Genomic DNA, 16,591 nt, shown 5'->3' with positions numbered 1-16,591 from the left:
ATGTAATACAGGAGCAATGAACTAAAATCGTTCATGCTGAAGGAAGACTTTCTCTAGCATGGATTTTTTTAACCCAGATGGTGCCCAGCAAGTTTTAGTGACTTCCTTGGCATCCCATAAGTATACAGCCCCTCCTCCACAGGCAGAGAGGCTGCTAACTCACCCTCATTAAAGATCTCCTAGTCTAGAGAGAAGAGAGCAAACCACCACCCCTCTCTTGGGTCTTCTCTCCCTCAAGAGTACAGATATCTCTGGCCCCATATCAGCCCCCCAAGTCCCTGCCAACCCAACAGGGGCACCATGGAGCAATGTCTCTGTGTCCAGAGAAAGCTGGAGCAGACTCCCCAGTGCTTCTGAAGAATGGATGCAGGTCTTCCTTAGCTCTGGACGACCCTCATTCCCCTCCTCCCCCTGCCACCAATGCCCACACACCACACATGGCTGCAAAAGGCTTGTGTTCCTGCAACATTGTTACCAGTACATGAGACTAAATGAGGTCATGAATCTGGATGGTACTGGGAGAGATGGGAAAGAGGAGGGAAGGAAGGAAAGAAGGAAGGAAGGAAGGAAGGGAGGGAGGGAGGGAGGGAGGGAGGGAGGGAGGAAGGAAGGGAGGGCAGGAGGGAGGGAGAAAAAGAAAGGAGGGAGTGAGGGAAGAAAGAGGGAAATGAACTTGAGAAGGGAGCAGCTTCAGTTCCCATCCTGGCTCTGCTTGCCTCCCTGTGGGACCTGACGAGCCATAGCCACTGCCGTTTCTTCCTGTCTCTCTTCTCAGACTGCCACCTCCAGAAATGATCCTGTCTTCACAACCCCCTCGGGTCTAGTCAGCACTGACTAGAAGTGGTGATGCCCCCCGTGCCCACTTCTCTGCCTCTCTTTGCGTCTCTGCCTGTTTCTTTCTCTGTCTCTCACTGTTTGTCTCCCCCCTTTCTGGAGAAAGTGCATCACTTCTCTGTGCTCTGGGCACTGGGCACATTGGAGCCAGAGGGGCAGGTGTTTTTGCAGAACAGGCATCTTCTCTGCTGAGCCAGGCTCCATGCCTAAGGCCAGGGAGGACTAAAGACGTGGACACAGAGGCTGAAAATCCACACAGACTTGTGGGAGAAGAACTTCTCCCCTGCCTGAAGTCTGGGGTCTCCCTGGTGCTCCCCCAACACCCCCCCAGCCATATGCTCCGCAAATGACTCACTACCCTGCAGCCCTGGGGCTGCTCCTTGGTGACTGTCCTCCCTCCCTGCTTTTGGGGTCACTATGTCCAAGGAGGAAGTCAAGTCAGGGGTTATACCCAGAGGAGCATGGGGGATGGGTCCCACCAGCTGCTGCTGATCATGAGGAACCAGCCCCTTCCCCCACCCCCTTTAAGCAAGCACAGGACCCAGAACTCCAAGTCAGGAGGCTGGTGCTCAGTCCTAGCACTGATGATCCCAGCCAAGGTCAGCCCTGGATGCCCTCCTTTGCCCTCTGTCCTCTGTCCTGTGCCCTCTGCCCTCCACCCTTGTAACTGAAGTCAGTTTTGCAGGTGACAGATCTGCAGGTTTTCTCTGTCCCTCTCACAGAGTACATGTGACATTCCTTTTTAAAAGCGTGTGGCCTGCCCAGCACGTCAGCCACATAGTGAGACTCTGGAGTGGCCCCTCCTTGACAGTGGCCACCTGGCTAAGAGGGACAGAGCACACCCTCCAGCCACTCAGCAGAGAAGGCCATGGTATCCTGTGCCCAGATGCCGTTCTCCTCTCCAAGGCCTGGCCCAGCCCATACTCAGATGAATAGTTTCCTGTCAGCTACTTAAGACCCTTATTGTGCTTAATTAGCTTTGTCATCCCAAGGCGGCTGGGTGGCAGCAGGCTTGAGGCTCAGTGTTCAGAGGCCATTAGCAGATGCCATTTTTCCAGACTGTGCCCAGCCTCAGCCTCTCCCAGGCTCAGGGCTGCCCGCTGAGACCCTGCTCCCTAGTCACCTGCTCAGCCTGGCCTATGACCCAGACACACACCCACACACACCCTGCCCTGGACCTCTCAGGAAAGCTGGGCAGGGCAGGAGCTGCCCTTTTTATGCCCAGCCAGATTCGAGCCTTGAGCCAAGTCTGACTTAAACAAGCCACCATCCTGGAGAAAGGGGGAGGTGAGGGAGGGAGAGAGAGGGGCCTGGCAGTGGTGCACCTAGTTGAGAGCATGTGTTACAGAGTACAGGTGCTCTGGTTCAAGCCTCTGGTCCCCACCTGCAGGGAGGAACCTTCACAAGTGGTGATCTCTTTTTCTTCCTGTCTACCACTTCCCTTTCTATTTCTCCTTGTCTCTATCCAATAAATTAAGTAATTTAAGAGAAAGAGAAGCACAACAACCCAGCAACCCCAAGTATCTCCTCTAGAGAAACCCAAAGAGGCCGGAGGGTGAGAGCAGTTGAGGGGACTCCCTGTGTGAGCCGTGGGACACAGGGCAGAGTAGCCTGTGTATTAGTCCGGGCACAGAACCTGCTTGACCACAGACCCTGAGAAGCCACCTTTGTATATTTTAGAACCTTCCTTCAGACACAGAGCACTCCCTTAGCATACCCCCAGAGCCTTCTCAGAGACCCAAACACTCTCCCTGGTGCATTCCAGAGCCTTCTCTGAGACCCAGACACTCTCCCTGGTGCATTCCAGAGCCTTCTCTGAGACCCAGACACTCTCCCTGGTGCATTCCAGAGCCTTCTCTGAGACTCAGGGTGCCCCCCCTGCTATATTCTAGAACCTTCCTTTTTAATTTTATTTGTTTATTTTAACATTTTTCCTTTATTGGGAGATTAATATTTTACAGTAGCCAGTAAATACAGTAGTTTGTACATGCATAACTTTTCTCAGTTTTCTATATAATAATACAACCTTCTTTTTTTTAAGATTGTATTTATTTATGAGAAAGATAGGAGGAGAGATAAAGAATTAGACAACATCACTCTAGTACTTGTACTGCCAGGGATTGAACTCAGGACCTCATGCTTGAAAGTCCAATGCTGGTAGTCAGGTGGTAGCACAGTGGGTTAAGCGCACGTGGCGCAAAGCGCAAGGACTAGCATAAGGATCCCGGTTCAAGCCCCCAGCTCCCCACCTGCAGGGGAGTCGCTTCACAGGCGGTGAAGCAGGTCTGCAGGTGTCTGTCTTTCTCTCCCCCTCTCTGTCTTCCCTTCCTCTCTCCATTTCTCTCTGTCCTATCCAACAAAGATGACAACAAGAATAACTATAATAAAACAACAAGGGCAACAAAAGGGAATAAATAAATAAATAAAAATACTTTAAAAAAAAAAAAAGTCCAATGCTTTATCCACTCCTGGACCACTAGAACCTTCTTTCAGACCCCCAACACTCCCCCAGGACATGCTAGAACTTTCCCTCAGACTTGCATGGCTTCTGGTCCCCTCAGCCCCACTCCTGCACCCTTGCTGCCTCTTCTCCACACCCCTAGTTGTGCCCACCTTGTCCCCTCCCTGTCCCATCCCTGAGCTGAGCATGGAGAAGGTTGGAGAAAGGTTGGCAGTGTGGCCTGTTTCTATCTGATCCCACATCTGACTGAGTCTTGCCTGATTGTGGTGAGTGTTCCCAACTTAAAATATGTGCAATTCCCAGTGTCAATCAAGCGCTTTGAAACAGCAGCTGCTGCTGCCTCACAGGGCAGAACGCTGGAGAAACTTCTTTTTAGAAACCAGTCCAGCCTGGCTGGCAGCGGGCCGTCCATGCTAAGAGGCCAGTGCTGGCTGAGAGCTCTGAAGAGCCAGTGTCTCCATGGGAAGAAGGGGCCAAGTCCCTGGAAAGACCAACTGGGGTGGTCTGCTCCCCCACACTGCTCAGCACTGATGTCAGCAGCCAACCTGGGCCCCCAGCTCAGGGTCAGGAAGGTGGGCTTCCAGCCCCCACTAGTGCTGAGCAGGTCCTTCACCCAAGACCTCACAGCTCATAGCAGCCTCCCCACCGCTCCAGACATGCACACCAGAAAGCAATCCTAGACTCCTCCCAGTTGCAGGGGTTCTGGCTGCAGGCCCCAGCTCCGGACTCAGCAAGTGAGGGGTGGGGAGTTCTGGCTGGTTGCTCTAGAGCAGGCTTGGAAGTTCTGAGGCCAGGGGGCAAGGGGCAGGGGGGAGGGGCAGGAGGGAGCTTGCTGGTGGAACAGAGCACAAAGGGTGTGTGACTGAGACACTCCCAGCACTGTGTATGCCAGACAGCATATTCTCTCTCTGTGTGTGTGTCTCTCTCTCTGTCTCTCTCTCTCTCTCTTCCTCTCCCTCTCTCTCTTCCTTTCTCCCTCTCTCTTCCTCTCTCTCAAAAGAAATTATAAACAGCACTGTGTATGCCAGCACTGAGGTATATTCTCTCTCTCTCTCTCTCTCCCCTCCTTCCTTCCTCCCTCCCTCTTTCTCTCTCTCTCTCTCTCTCTCTCTCTCTCTCTCTCTCGAATTGCAGCCACAACCAGGTAGCTAGCACACATTTGCCAAGTGGGAATCCTAAGAGGGACCAGGACATGTGAGTCTCCCACAAGCTCTTCTTGATGCTCCCACAGGTTCTGGCTGCAGATCGTTGCCTGGTGGGGACCAGGCTCCAGGGCCACCGTGGCTTTTGACAACATCTCCATCAGCCTGGACTGCTACCTCACCAGTGAGTTCCCTCTGTCTCCAGGAGGTGCCCCCACCCCCTCACCCCAGCCCTGCTTCTTCTCCCACCCTCCCCAGCAATCCCACATCTCCTTCAGCCTGAGCCACCTCTGACTTGGTCTCGGGGGTCTCCTCACCTCCAGTCAGCGGGGAGGACAAGGTACCCCAGGACGCAGAACCCAGATCGCGAAACCTGTTCGAAAGAAACCCGTACAAGGAGCCCAGGCCAGGGGAGAACACCCCCACTGGGAGCCCTACCTTCGACCCTACAGGTGAGCTCCCACTGGGGTCTGAGCAGAGCTCAAAAGGAAGTGTCCTGTAAGCAGACGTTGGGTGGGGAGCTGTGCTCTGGGAATAAAACAGCAACTGTAGGGAACCAAGCCTCACATACACCCCTGGGGCTCCAACAGGAAGTTCTCAGGTGGATTTGCTCAGGGTTGCTTCTCCAGGGAGTCAGCCAGCCCCTGCAGCCAAAGAGAGAACAGGGCTGGCCTCCTCCCCTCAGCCCAGCCCCCTGAGCCCACCTGTGACTCAAAACAAGAACCTTCCTCCACACACTCCCTGCTCTGAAAGGGGACTCGGCCCAGAGTTAGGATTTACTGTCACACAAAGTAGGCTGTTCCATCAGGGATGACGCCCTCAAAGCTTCTGATTCAGTATTCCCCACCCACCTAAAGAAAGCCATTAGACTCCATATCCCCTGGAGTCCCTGTCAAGTGGAGGCAGGGTGGGCTGGGGGCTTTCAAAACCTCCAGTCAGGTCTCCACAGCCTCTGGTCTAACCCAGGGCTGTGACTCCCCAGCTGGAGTCAATGTCCAAACCCAGGGCAACATCCCAGGGAGTCTCAGAGGCTGTGAGCTGGTCCTCAGGAAGCTGATGCAGGGCCAGACCAACCCTAGCAAGCCCCACCACCACCAACCCCTAGGTGGGTGCAATGCCTGGACAGATGAGTCTTCTTTTTTTTTAAACTTTTTTTTTATTATCTATATTTTATTTACTGGGTAGAGACAGCCAGAAATTGAGAGGGAAGGGGGTTAGAGAGAGAGACAGAGAGACAGAGAGACACCTGCAACACTGCTTCACTGCTTGCAAAGCATTCCCCCTGCAGATGGGGACTGGGGACTGGAACCTGGTTCCTTGTGCACTGTAACATGTGCACTCAACCAGGTGTGCCACCACCCGGCCCCTCAGATGAGTCTTCTAACAGGAGTTGTCTTCATTCTGCTCTGGACTCAGCTGGGCCAGTAAAGATCTTTATTAAAATCCCAGCAGCTATTTGGTCGATAGCATGAAGTCTTAATTTAGTGCAAAGCCCAACAGCAAAGCAGCTTATTAGACCTTTGCCACTCAATTCGTCAACTCACAACTTATTAAGTAAATATCAGCTTCATTTTGCCTTTGAAGCAGTCTGTCCATTTCCCCTGAAGAGCTGCCCCAGGGCTGGCTCTCAGCCTTTAGGGAGCCCTGCTAGGCTGAGGAGGGTGGGGGTGGGGACCCTGTCTCAGCACCTAGAATCTCTGAAGCCCTGTCATTTGCTCAAAGGGCAACCTGACCTCCAGATTTCGGCAGTTGTCTTTCTCCTGCCCCCAAAGTTCTAGCAGGTGGGAGTCCCATGCAGCACCTCCCCTGCATGCCACCACACATGCACATGCACGGGACACCACGGGCTGGCTCTGGATGAGCTGCCCGCCACCCTAAGCTGGGGCCAGGCTGGGGCCAGGCTGGAGAACATCAGGCAGGTGCTGCCTTCACCCCATACTGGTTCCCTGACAGGGTTCTGAAATCCTCAGTGATTGACAGGTGGGGGGCTGATGCCTGACCTCAGTTCAGGTTGCCCCCTGCTGCTGGCATTAAAGAAACAGCCCTGTAACCCTGCCAGGCTCATTGCCCTGGAACTGCACTGCCCCTAAAAGGCAAATCAGTGCAGGCTAATGAGAGGCCATGGCACCTCCCCACCGCCCCCTCCAGAATCTCAGAGTGACCCCAGCTCTAGCTCAAAGGTCAAATGGCACTGAGCCAGTATATGCCCAGGCCACTTGGGCAGGTTCCAGAGGCCTTGGAGGGCAGGAGAGAGAGACAGTAATGTGTGCTCAACCAGGTGTGCCACCACCTGCCACCAGTGATCTTACAGTCACTCTGCTGCTTCTGCTTCTCCACGTCCCCTGTGATGGTGGGGACAGATAAGAGCCCTGCATCCCACCCCAGGGCAAACCCGCCTCACCCTCCTACAAAGGGCAAGAACACAGATGGCTGCATGTTCTTATCTTTTTACTTCTTTAATTAGTTACTGGTGGAACTGAGGCCTTGATCGAAAGAGGTTTCCCCCACTCAGGCTGGTTTTCATTCAGAGAGAGAGAGACAGACAGAGCCCCAGAATTCCCTCCATGGCTGCACAATCTTCCACGTGGTGCTGGGGCTCATAACTGAACCTCATTTATCAGCCCAGATTCAACTTCTGCTGGGCCAGAAGAGGGCCAGGGTCCTGTGCCAGCTCACCTCCAGCAGGCCCTCAAGTAGCTCTAAGAACAAGACTCCCAAGCCTCCCTTAATCCATGTCAGTCCACCCTGTCTCTGATCCTGGGGGCTCCCTCCCCCACCAGGGTCAGTGGCACAAAGCTGAGCCATTAGAGCAAACAGGTGAAGAAAGCCTGGCCAAGAGCCCCAGGAAGCTTCTGGAGGCCTCTGAGTCAAGTGGTTCACCAGATGGAGAGGGGACAGGCAGCCACAAAGCCTGGGGAGATGACATTTAGTAGCTTTGCACCCACAGTTATGCACCAGGGGCTGGGCAACTCAGTCAGGGCCTGCAGGGCACTTTTCTTTCCTCCTCTTTCCCTGTTTCTCGGTTTCCCTCTCTGTATTGAGAGTCAGGAGTGAGGGGGTACAAGCAGACTCTGCCATCCAGTCTCCCTACAGCCCACCTGGGCTTCACAGTCTCCCTCCCCTTCCCCCATTGGGCCCCCCCCCCTTCCCTGTCTTCACCCCCCACCCAAATAGGTAGAAGCAGAATCTGCACACACTCTGGCCCAGTCTGCTAGACCTGGGAACTAGCTGCCACAGGCTGAGCAGCCAAGCATAGTCACTAAGTTTTTCTTTTTCTTATGTGGGGTCCCACAGTCTTGGCTCTGAATTGTTCCCAAGTAATGGTCAGGCCACTGTTTTCTGAACATGTTTCTTGCATGTTCAGGAGTGGAGTCAGGAAGAGCTGTGGTCCCAGGCCCCATGCCCAGCCCTGACTGGCACCCCTGCAGGCCTCCTTCTTCTTCCCACTGGACCCATCAGCAGACTCCTAAGCAGTAGCAGAATGGATGGAAGGGTGTGTAGTCATACAGGACTGGAAAACGCTGTCTTTCAAAATCAAGGTGTGGTGTGGGCAGATCCAGTCCCCCTCCCAGCTCCACGCTCTGGGGTTGTGGGGTCCCAGCAGAAAGGCCCCCCCTGGGCTGCACTTGGCCCAGATCTAGTCCAGCAGGGTGCCCCACAGCTGTGTCCAGGAGGACGAGCGGGGGTCTGTCCACTCCCTCACACACGCCTGCCATTCCAGAGCAGATGCCAACTCCAGTGAGGGAGCTTTGTGTGCTTCACATCAATTGATTGGATCTCTTGCTGCTAACTGCATTATCCATTCACCACAGAACAGCGATCAGAGTTAATAGAATTTGGAGCTGCAGCCATTATGATCCAGCATGCCCTTCTGGCGATGATGCCATGGCTGGAGGCAGGTTTCACCACCCCCTCAGCCTGTCTCCTGCTGTCTTTGCTCCCATCAGGCCTCTGGCCCCATGGGTCCAATCAGGTGGCTTAGTGGCCCCCCAGCGGTGGGGACTTACCGGTTTGTCTGCTGAGTTCCTGAGTGTCCTCTGATCAAGCCCCCTGCCTCCCTCCAGGAACCAGCTGGCACGGAGTTCATCCCACGCCAGGTTCTGGAGCAGTGCTCTGCCTCCACAAGGCCTCCTCTCTGTGTGCCAGATTGGAGGGGGCAGGAAAGAAGTCAGGGGAGGAAGTTGGGGAGCCCCTCACTTGGGGAGGGAACCAACTCGGGCTATTGACTCTCCCCAGAAATGCCTAGTGAAAGAGTCTGGGATGTCATCATTGCCAGGCTGAGTGGCTCAGTCATCAGTACCTTGGTCCTGGCTGAGGGAGAGGGAACCCACCAGCACAGCACAAGGAAATGCAGATTCCTAGGCACTGCAGACCTGCATGGCTGGGGAGGGGAGCTTAAGTCTGCATTCTTAACCCACTCTCCAGCAAAATTAGATCTGAAGTGAAACTTGGGAGTCCTAGCGGCAGCCCTCCCACCTCCTTACAGAGGACTGAGCTCCCCCCACGCCCTCAGCAGCCCTCCCACCTCCTCACAGAGGACTGAGCTCCCCCCACACCCCCAGCAGCCCTCTCACCTCCTCACAGCGGACTGAGCTCCCCCCACACCCCCAGCAGCCCTCTCACCTCCTCACAGAGGACTGAGCTCCCCCCACACCCCCAGCAGCCCTCTCACCTCCTCACAGAGGACTGAGCTCCCCCCACACCCCCAGCAGCCCTCTCACCTCCTCACAGAGGACTGAGCTCCCCCCACGCCCTCAGCAGCCCTCTCACCTCCTCACAGAGGACTGAGCTCCCCCCACGCCCTCAGCAGCCCTCTCACCTCCTCACAGAGGACTGAGCTCCCCCCACGCCCCCAGCAGCCCTCCCACCTCCTCACAGCGGACTGAGCTCCCCCCACGCCCCCAGCAGCCCTCTCACCTCCTCACAGAGGACTGAGCTCCCCCCACGCCCTCAGCAGCCCTCTCACCTCCTCACAGCGGACTGAGCTCCCTCCACGCCCTCAGCAGCCCTCTCACCTCCTCACAGAGGACTGAGCTCCCCCCACGCCCCCAGCAGCCCTCCCACCTCCTCACAGAGGACTGAGCTCCCCCCACACCCCCAGCAGCCCTCTCACCTCCTCACAGCGGACTGAGCTCCCCCCACGCCCCCAGCAGCCCTCCCACCTCCTCACAGAGGACTGAGCTCCCCCCACACCCCCAGCAGCCCTCTCACCTCCTCACAGAGGACTGAGCTCCCCCCACGCCCCCAGCAGCCCTCTCACCTCCTCACAGAGGACTGAGCTCCCCCCACACCCCCAGCAGCCCTCTCACCTCCTCACAGAGGACTGAGCTCCCCCCACACCCCCAGCAGCCCTCTCACCTCCTCACAGCGGACTGAGCTCCCCCCACGCCCCCAGCAGCCCTCCCACCTCCTCACAGAGGACTGAGCTCCCCCCACGCCCTCAGCAGCCCTCTCACCTCCTCACAGAGGACTGAGCTCCCCCCACACCCCCAGCAGCCCTCTCACCTCCTCACAGAGGACTGAGCTCCCCCCACGCCCCCAGCAGCCCTCCCACCTCCTCACAGAGGACTGAGCTCCCCCCACGCCCCCAGCAGCCCTCTCACCTCCTCACAGAGGACTGAGCTCCCCCCACGCCCCCAGCAGCCCTCCCACCTCCTCACAGAGGACTGAGCTCCCCCCACGCCCCCAGCAGCCCTCTCACCTCCTCACAGAGGACTGAGCTCCCCCCACGCCCCCAGCAGCCCTCTCACCTCCTCACAGAGGACTGAGCTCCCCCCACACCCCCAGCAGCCCTCCCACCTCCTCACAGAGGACTGAGCTCCCCCCACACCCCCAGCAGCCCTCTCACCTCCTCACAGAGGACTGAGCTCCCCCCACACCCCCAGCAGCCCTCCCACCTCCTCACAGAGGACTGAGCTCCCCCCACACCCCCAGCAGCCCTCCCACCTCCTCACAGAGGACTGAGCTCCCCCCACGCCCCCAGCAGCCCTCCCACCTCCTCACAGCGGACTGAGCTCCCCCCACGCCCCCAGCAGCCCTCTCACCTCCTCACAGAGGACTGAGCTCCCCCCACGCCCCCAGCAGCCCTCCCACCTCCTCACAGCGGACTGAGCTCCCCCCACGCCCCCAGCAGCCCTCTCACCTCCTCACAGAGGACTGAGCTCCCCCCACGCCCTCAGCAGCCCTCCCACCTCCTCACAGAGGACTGAGCTCCCCCCACGCCCCCAGCAGCCCTCCCACCTCCTCACAGAGGACTGAGCTCCCCCCACACCCTCAGCAGCCCTCTCACCTCCTCACAGAGGACTGAGCTCCCCCCACACCCCCAGCAGCCCTCTCACCTCCTCACAGCGGACTGAGCTCCCCCCACACCCCCAGCAGCCCTCTCACCTCCTCACAGAGGACTGAGCTCCCCCCACGCCCTCAGCAGCCCTCCCACCTCCTCACAGAGGACTGAGCTCCCCCCACGCCCCCAGCAGCCCTCTCACCTCCTCACAGAGGACTGAGCTCCCCCCACGCCCCCAGCAGCCATCTTTCCTGGCAGCTGGGATAGTGCTTTCCCAGAGTCACTGTGTCTGCAGCAGCTATTCGGGCGAGTCATCTCACCCAGCAGAGGAAACTGTGGCCGCCAGATGTGAAGTGGCTTGTTCTATGTTGTCTAACTGGTGTCAAGGGCCAAATGATGTACTTTCCACTCACATATGGAAATCAAGTTTTTTTTAGGCCAGACAACATTTGGAAAAGCAGTCATGATAAAGAACCTTGATCAGCAGGTAGAGTGCAGGACTTGCGTGCCTGAGGTTCCATCCCTGGCACAGCACATGCCAGCACAGTGCTCATATCTTCTTCCCTCTTCCTCAGATGTACATTAACTGACAAACAGGCCTCTCTGACCCAACATTTTTCCTTTGTAGTCTCAGAAATAGAGGGGGAAAGAGAGAGGAGAAAAAGTAAGGAAGTGAAGGGAGAGAAAGACACCACAGCACCACTCCACCATCCATGGAGTTCCCATGGTACTGCCCATGGTCTTCCCATGTGGAACTGAGGCTCAAACCCAGAGGAAGGTGTACTCACTACCCACTAAGCCATCTCCCAACCGTCCATTTTATGTTTTCTGACAGAATGAGATAGAGACAGAGAGGGAAAGAGAGAGAGAAAAAACACAAGCAGGGAGCCGGGCGGTAGCGCAGTGGGTTAAGCACACATGGCATAAAGCACAAGGACCGGTGTAAGGATCCCGCTTCGAGCCCCCGGCTCCCCACCTGCAGGGGAGTCGTTTCACAGGTGGTGAAGCAGGTCTGCAGGTGTGTGTCTTTCTCTCCCCCTCTCTGTCTTTCCCTCCTCTTTCCATTTCTCTCTGTTCTATCCAACAACGATGACATCAATAACAACAACAATAATAACTACAACAATAAAAACAACAAGGGCAACAAAAGGGAATAAATAAAAGCACACAAGCATTGTCCCACTATCCCTTGGCGCTGTCCCTGCTGCCTCTCTACCATGCCTTTGGAACAGGAAGGTCTGTGCTCCACCCACTGAGCCATATTCCAACACCCCCCCACCCCAATCAAACATGAAAGGAAATCCTGGACCTTTTGAGGCATTACAGAATCAATAGTATTGATTCAGAGCTGCACGCCCCCAGACCTCACTAGAAAAATGATGAGAAATAATGAAGCATCTTCTGGTTCTGATGGTCTCTGGCCACCTCATGAGCTTCTAGTCTAACTCTGGGTGGTGTCTAAGGACAGCTGTGCACTGCGCTCCTCCTCCTCACCCAGCTGACCTGAGAAAACATGTTTTTGCTGCTGATTCTGGGAAAGGTTATGTAAGTGGGAAGCAATGAGTGACCAAGGCACCCCAGGTTGAGTCTGCCTTGATTAAAGTCAGTTAGCAGAATACAGAGGGCCCCTTCATCCAGCCCTCCCCACTGAGGGAGGGAGACTCTCCAGCCTTCTACCTCCAGTGGCTGGTCTGCAAACCCTGATCAGCTCTGGCTGGTCTGCAGCAATGCTTCACATCTTTGTTTTTCCCTTCCTCCATCTGGGCCCAGAGCTGGAAGGTAGAACTAAGAAGAACAAGGCTACAGTGCTGGCTTTTGATCAGAAAAGGGCTTTCCTACTTCTTTCCCTTCTACAGCAAGAGGAAAAGGAGCAGGAGGTGGGGCCACCTTAGCCAGCCATCATGGTGTCAGAGAGGAGAGGGTTTGAGGAGGAACTCAGCCCAGCCAGTGCCCACCATGTGGAATCCTTACACCAAAGACAGGGATGACAAAGAAAGGGCTGCTGGGGCCTGAGAGGTGGCTCCGTGGGTAGAACATATACTTAACATGCTTGAGGTCCTAGTTACCTTTTGTGGTACCATGGACAGTACCATGAAGATACATGAACAGTGAAAGTGCTGCAGTCTCTCTCTCTCTCTCTCTCTCTCTCTCCTCTCTCTCTCTCCTCTCTCTCTCTCCTCTCTCTCTCCCTTCCTCTCTCTTTCACCATCTAAAAATATGCAGAATAAAATTGGGCCAAGAATGTGCCTCAATGTTTTCAGAAGTCTTGGATTCATTTCTCAGAGCAGCATGATATGTCTATGTCTGTGTCTGTGTCTGTGTCTGTGTCTGTCTATGTCTGTGTCTGTGTCTGTGTCTGTCTATGTCTATGTCTATGTCTATGTCTGTCTATGTCTATGTCTATGTCTATGTCTATGTCTGTCTGTGTCTGTGTCTGTGTCTATGTCTATGTCTGTCTATGTCTATATTTATGTCTGTCTATATCTATGTCTATGTCTAAGTCTATGTCTGTCTATGTCTATGTCTATGTCTGTCTATGTCTATGTCTATGTCTATGTCTATGTCTGTCTATGTCTGTCTATGTCTATGTCTATGTCTATGTCTATGTTTATGTCTGTCTATGTCTATGTTTATGTCTGTCTATGTCTATGTTTATGTCTGTCTATGTCTATGTCTATGTCTGTCTATGTCTATGTCTATGTCTATGTCTGTCTATGTCTATGTCTGTCTATGTCTATGTCTGTCTATGTCTATGTCTATGTCTATGTCTGTCTGTCTATGTCTATGTCTATGTCTGTCTATGTCTATGTCTGTCTATGTCTGTCTGTCTATGTCTATGTCTGTCTATGTCTATGTCTATGTCTATGTCTATGTCTATGTCTGTCTATGTCTATGTCTATGTCTGTCTATGTCTGTCTGTCTATGTCTATGTCTGTCTATGTCTATGTCTGTCTATGTCTATGTCTATGTCTATGTCTGTCTATGTCTATGTCTATGTCTGTCTATGTCTATGTCTGTCTGTCTATGTCTATGTCTATGTCTGTCTGTCTATGTCTATGTCTATTTCTATGTCTGTCTATGTCTATGTCTGTCTGTCTATGTCTATGTCTATGTCTGTCTATGTCTATGTCTTTGTCTATATTCCTTATTTCTCTAAGGCACCTATTTATCCACTGAGCTCTGTTTCCTCTGAGTGAGTTTCTGTGAGTAAGGACACCAGGCACAGCTCAGCTGAGTCCTCTGCTGTGTGTTCATTGAAACGTTGTGGCCCCAGTACTAGCCAGAGTGCTGGCCAAGGTGCTGACCCAGGACACAGTCACCCCCAAGCTCATTGGTTGTTGGCAGTTCCTGGAAAAGTGTGTGTGTGTGTGTGTGTGTGTGTGTGTGTGTGTGTGTGTGTGTGTGTGTGTATGTGTGTTTCATAGAGACAGAGAGACCCCCTCCCAGCATGATGGAAGTCATACTCTAGTCATGAAAATGGCATCTGGTCTACTTTGCTATGTTCACTCAGAAGCCACTTTCAGGTCTGACCAACACTCAAAGGGAAGACTGAAGTCACTGAGGCCAGCATCGTGTCTCTCTGCCATGGTTTTTGTGTGCCAGAGATCAGCCAGTCACCAGTAGGCTTTGAGAATCATGTGGACACTGATGAGCATTATTCCTGGCATCCCAAGCCCATTTAACATCCTATACACACCTAAAAATCCACAAAGAGCCTACCGAGTGCTAGACCATAGCTATCTGGTGAGAGGATCAACAATGAACCTTAAATTCAGGATCTCCTAGACATTAAGTTGATGGAAAACTTAAGGCGATGCAAACTCTAGACCCTCTCTCTTTCTTTCTTTCTTTCTTTCTTTCTTTCTTTCTTTCTTTCTCCCTCTCTTTCTTTCTTTCTCTCTTTTCATTGATCAATAAAATCAGAATAATAATTAACTTTATTTTCTCAGAGCTGAGTATTATAGTGATCATACCTGTCAGTATTTGCAAAGTAAAAAATAATATTCTAATATAAAGTGTTGATATTGTACTGTTAACATCACTATCAAAATATATAACCAAAAAGATCAGGCCAACTCACTCACCCTTCAGATCACCTTCTGTCAGTTTCCAATGTGTTTATAATCTTGCTCCTCCCAATCTATGGTAGACACCTCAGTGTGTATCTTGGGTATATTTTTTCCTCTAATGCTTTGCAGAAGTTTCTAACAAAATCTAGTGTCTGGCCTCTGAAATTTAGATACATTTGGGGGGGTGGCATAGTGTTATCTTGCATTTTGAATCCTCTTAATCAATTCTCTTAACTCAAATTAATCATAAATTTGCAAATGAAACCCTCAGACTCCACTTGGAGGAAATAACCGACATGTGTGAGGACATTGGGGATTATCCAACAAAACCCACTCATTTCAAGAGGCACTTTAGTCTTTCAGACCTCGTCAGTCTCAGTCACAATGGCGAGTCCAGAGCTCTCTCTAAGAGCATTGTTTCTCAGACACCTTCCAGGTGACTGGGGCTCAGAGGCCTGCTTTGGATTCCGTAGTGGATGCGGACAGTCTGATTCATTGTTCTTAAATGACTGACAGCTCAAACAATCCCATTTCAAAATGTTTTATATTAATAGTCAAGGAAAAAGAAGGCATACAATGGGCTTTTACAGCAACACAGCTAAGAATCAAAAAATGTCCTGCTTTGTGGGCCCGAGCATGGCCAGGCTGGCGCCTGAACCACCCCCAGCACCCCCCACCCTGAAAGCTCTCAACCAGACCCATCATGTGACACCCATGAGGGAACGGGCCATCCCCGCAGCCACTACAGCCCCAGTGCTTGATGGACCCAGCTCTGACCTGAAGCCAATCTGGAAATAACCAGATTACCCCCAAGGCCTCTCTTAACTTAATTTTCACAGCTCTGTTTCAGGATAGTGTTTTCCCCTGACCTCCTCTCTGACACCACTAGCTTTCCCTTGGGGAGCAGGGAGTTGAGGAAAAATGCAAACCCACAGCTGTCACAGGAGCCATTAAAAACTCCCCCATTGCCCATGTCAGAGCTGTTTAGGGTAATTCAGTCTTGAAAGCAGCTTTTATCTCCAGCAGCCTGGACTTGCTGTTTGGGGGAGGGTGGGGGAGAGGCGGGGGCTTCCCTGAAGGTTCCTCTTCACTCAGAGGCATCTGTTCCCAGCAGAGGGGGACTTGGGCCTCTGGTTGCTGTTCTCTGGAGACCTCCATGTTGCCAGGCATAGTGTGTGTCTAGAGGAGCAGTGGCCACGGAGCCAGAGACAGAAGGAGAGACCACATGTGTGACAGCACTGGCCCACAGGCTGCTGTCACCACCTTCTGACTCCCCATTGTCCAAAAAGAATGAGAGAAATTGAGAGAAATAACCAGAAAGCCGTGTGTGTGTGTGTGTGTGTGTGTGTGTGTGTGTGTGTGTGTGTGTGTGTATAGACATATTCAGTTTTTAAAAATTCAGTCCAGGAAACCAACTGATGCAGTATAGACAGTTTACTAACTGATAGCTCTGTTGTAGAATGAGGAAATGTGGCATCTCCTTGTATGGCGATGGTTCAGTGGGTAGAGCACATGCCTTAACAAGAGGGTGGCCTTGGGCTATACCCCTAGCACCACATGGGAACACCATGGGCAGCACCAAGGGGGCTCCACAGCTGATGGAGTGGTGCTATGCCCCCCCCCAACATATAGAGTATCGAAACTGTACAAGGGAGGCCACTCAGCAGAATCACAGGTGTGGAGCCCTCAGTTCATTCCCTAGTGCCACATGAAAAAGAATTTAGTTTAAGTATGGAGAGATAGAGAGGGGAAGAGAGACAGAGAGAGACAGAGAGACAGAGAGGGAGAGAGAGACAATGAT

The 16,591-nt window shown here is 53.2% G+C and overlaps 1 protein-coding gene across 1 annotated transcript in view; it reads left to right on the top strand.

The window, feature by feature from the left end:
- The window catches only part of ALK (ALK receptor tyrosine kinase), a 739,964-nt gene that overhangs the window by 692,866 nt on the left and 30,507 nt on the right, over positions 1-16,591 (top strand). The window contains exons 10-11 of the mRNA XM_060188423.1: positions 4,527-4,621; positions 4,761-4,928. Of these exons, the coding sequence (XP_060044406.1) occupies positions 4,527-4,621; positions 4,761-4,928 (263 nt within the window). The remainder of the gene's footprint in view (positions 1-4,526; positions 4,622-4,760; positions 4,929-16,591) is intronic.

This window comes from Erinaceus europaeus, chromosome 3 (assembly GCF_950295315.1).
Source record: "Erinaceus europaeus chromosome 3, mEriEur2.1, whole genome shotgun sequence".
NCBI lineage: Eukaryota > Metazoa > Chordata > Mammalia > Eulipotyphla > Erinaceidae > Erinaceus > Erinaceus europaeus.
Note: the sequence above shows the minus strand (reverse complement) of the source record. Positions and strands in the feature narration are given on the sequence as shown.